Source organism: Charadrius vociferus, unplaced genomic scaffold, assembly GCF_000708025.1.
Source record: "Charadrius vociferus isolate BGI_N301 unplaced genomic scaffold, ASM70802v2 scaffold616, whole genome shotgun sequence".
Taxonomy (NCBI): domain Eukaryota; kingdom Metazoa; phylum Chordata; class Aves; order Charadriiformes; family Charadriidae; genus Charadrius; species Charadrius vociferus.
In genome coordinates this window covers 31,739-34,881 of record NW_009648690.1, presented here as the reverse complement: position 1 = coordinate 34,881, position 3,143 = coordinate 31,739, and the positions used below count along the sequence as shown (strand labels likewise).

General features: G+C 56.1%; 1 protein-coding gene across 1 annotated transcript in view; it reads left to right on the top strand.

Annotated features, from left to right (window-relative positions):
* RPL38 (ribosomal protein L38) overlaps positions 1–2,170 on the top strand; it is a 5,827-nt gene extending 3,657 nt beyond the window's left edge. The window contains exons 2-4 of the mRNA XM_009886541.1: positions 370–430; positions 1,755–1,877; positions 2,145–2,170. Coding sequence (XP_009884843.1) covers positions 370–430; positions 1,755–1,877; positions 2,145–2,170 — 210 coding nt within the window. The remainder of the gene's footprint in view (positions 1–369; positions 431–1,754; positions 1,878–2,144) is intronic.
* The last annotated feature ends 973 nt before the right edge of the window (positions 2,171–3,143 follow it).

Genomic DNA, 3,143 nt, shown 5'->3' with positions numbered 1-3,143 from the left:
GGGGGGGGTGCTTGGCTGTGGGAGCAGGAGCTTTCTGCTGGGGATGCTCACAGAGACCGATGTGTGAGTTGGGGAGTGCGCTCTCAGCTGTACTGAAGCTGAAAGGGGGAGAATTAAATCAGATTTTAAGGAAGAAATTCTTGACGATGAGGGTGGTGAGCCCCTGGGGCAGGTTGCGCCGAGAAGCTGTGGCTGCCCCATCCCTGGAGGTGTTCAAGGCCAGGTTGGACGGGGCTCGGAGCAACCTGGGCTGGGGGGAGGTGTCCCGGCCCAGGGCAGGGGGGTTGGAATTAGATGAGCTTTAAGGTCCTTTTCAATCTAGACCATTCTGTGATTCTCCATATGTTGAGTGTCTCTTTTGGTTTTCAGCCTCGCAAGATTGAGGAGATTAAAGACTTTCTGCTGACAGCCAGGAGGAAGGATGCAAAGTGTGAGTGCTGAGGCTGCTGCGTGTGTCTCTGGGGAGGAGTGAGGTGGGATGCTCTGGCACAGGAGCTCTCCTTCCCCACCAGAGCAGGGCTGTGGGGCCTCTGTCTCCCCAGGGAAGCTGAGGAGCTCCTTGGCTTGAGAGTCAAGCTGAGGGATACGCAGGGTTGCAGGTTTGTCTGGGCATGGCGTTGGTGACACTTACAGTGGTTTTTGCTCCGTGTTGGCTGAGGTCACTGCCTATGATCAAAAGCCTCGTTGGGCAGAGGGATGCGGTGATGGAGCCCGCAGGTGAGGTCTGCTCTCGGGGGCTCGGGTCCAGGACTGGGCTCCTCCGGGGACTGGTGCTCTCGCATCCTCTTAGCCACGCTTCTTCCGTGGCTGCTCCCCCTGGGTTGTTTTGGCCAAGCCCCAACTGCAGCTTGCTGGAAACTGTGTGCAGATACCACCTTGTGTCTGACTTGCTGTAGTCTTCGAAAAACTACAAGATGTCAGACGCTGGGGAGTCCTGTCAGAATGACAAGTGAATCATACTCAAACATGCATTTTCTTGTGTTGCAAATACAAAGACTGTTATAATTGAAACACCAGAAATGCCTTGTCTCAGTATTTAACAATGCGTGAAGAGTTTTCCCTCTTCTCTTGCTTATTTCGATCCAGCTGTCACGGAGAAGAGGCGCTTTAATTCTGGAGATGTTTTTATAATTTACCAGTGTGGGCGAGAAGGGATAGTTCAACACTGAAATGCTGTTGTAGCTGATGACGCCCCTTACAAAGCATCTCCGTGCCTTTTGACTTGCTCCGTGTTTTGTAGCAGCTCTTGTAATGCTGACCTGCGGGGGCTCTGCAGCAGGGAGGGAGAGGAACTGACCACAGCCCAGAGCGAGCTGCCTCGATAAAACGGCCTTAGGGGGATGTGAAGGAGATTGGAAGCGCTGGCCGCAGAGCTCGGAAGCTGTGTTACAAGCTCCAGCGCAGCGATTTGGATGCAGAGGATGGCGCGAGTAAATAAGCCTGGTGTGAACCATTCATGCTCCATTGAAAATTTGCGATGCAATAAATTTTTCGCATTGCTTGTTGTAAACTGCTGCTGCGAAACAAAACGACCTCAAAATAAAGCTGTTGGCTTTGAGAAACCTCTGCGCAACAGCAGGCTGAATCCCCCAATTCGGGCAGTAGCTGTTAGTGACAATGGTGTAGAAAAAAATAATAGTCTGGATTTAGTTTAGTGCCGGAGAGCCAGGCAGGGCTGCGAGCATCCTCCAGGCTCGGTGAGGAGTCGGTGTGGGGTCGCTGCCAGCCTGCTGACCTCTTCCTTAATCCTGCAGCGGTCAAGATCAAGAAGAACAAGGACAATGTGAAATTCAAGGTGCGCTGCAGCCGGTACCTGTACACCCTGGTCATCACGGACAAGGAGAAGGCCGAGAAGCTGAAGCAGTCCCTGCCTCCAGGTACATCCCTTGGTGTCTGGAGGGAAGCGTCCCATGCTCGGGGCAGCAGGCAGGCTGGATGGAGGTGGCCACTGTGGAGTTGCCGCTGGCCAGCAGCCCTGTCCCAGCACGTTTTCCCCCGTTCTGGGTCACTGATGCCTTCAGACCGCTCAGTTTTGCTGTCCCTGTCCCTGGAACCGATGCTGGAGGAGATGCTGTTCCCCGGGTGGGTGGGCAGGGCGGGAGCAGAGCCTTTCCAACCGTTAAGCCATCTCTTTCTCTCCCCAGGTTTGGCTGTGAAGGAGCTGAAATGAGCCGTGCACATGTAGGTTTCTCCGCGTTTGTTACAATAAATAAAAACCTGAAGTGTTCCCGGTGTCACGTTTGTCCTTTCCAACGGCACCGCACTCAAACCGTTGGTGTTCTGAGGGTTCAGGACCTAATTTCGGTCCATGCCATGGCGCGAGCAGCTGGTGGTCCCCTTCCTTGCAGCCCTGTCCTAGGCGAAGGTCCCAGTGGTGTTAGCAGTGGACCTGAGGGGGATGAGGTCTGCCCCTATAGCAGGGAGGACGGGGTGCAGTGCCCCTATAGCAGGGAGGACGGGGTGCAGTGCCCCTATAGCAGGAAGGATGGGGTGCCGTACCCCCATAGTAGGGAGGTGACAAGGTGTGGTGCCCCCACAGCAGGGAGGATGGGGTGCAGTGCCCCTATAGCAGAATGGTGACAGAGTGCGGTGCTCCTATGGCACGGCGGTGTCCAAGTGTGATGCCCTTATAACAGGGAGGATGCAGTACCATGGCCCTATAGCAGGGTGGTGATGGGGTGCAGTGCCCCTATAGCAAGCAGGTGACAGGGTGTGGTGCCCCTATAGCAGGGAGGTGACAGGGTATGATGCCCTTATAGTGCGGAGGATGGAGTGTGTTGCCCCTGTAGCAGGGAGGGTGGGATGCAGGGCCCCTATAGCAGGGAGGATGGGGTGTGGTGCCCCTATAGCAAGCAGGTAACAGGGTGCGGTGCCCCTATAGCAGGGTGGTGGTGGGGTGCAATGCCCCTATAGCAGAAGGGTGACAGGGTGTAGTGCCCCTGTAAGCAGGGGGGTGACAGGCTGTAATGCCCCTATAGCAAGGAGGATGGGGCGCAGTGCCCCTATAGCAGGGAGGGGATGAGGAGAGCAGGGCCCTCATAGCAGGGGTGGTGGGGTGCGGTGCCCCTATAGCGGGGGGAGACAGGGTGTGATGCCCCTATAGGAGGTAGTGGCCGGCGTGCGGTTCCCCCCCCTACCTCCCC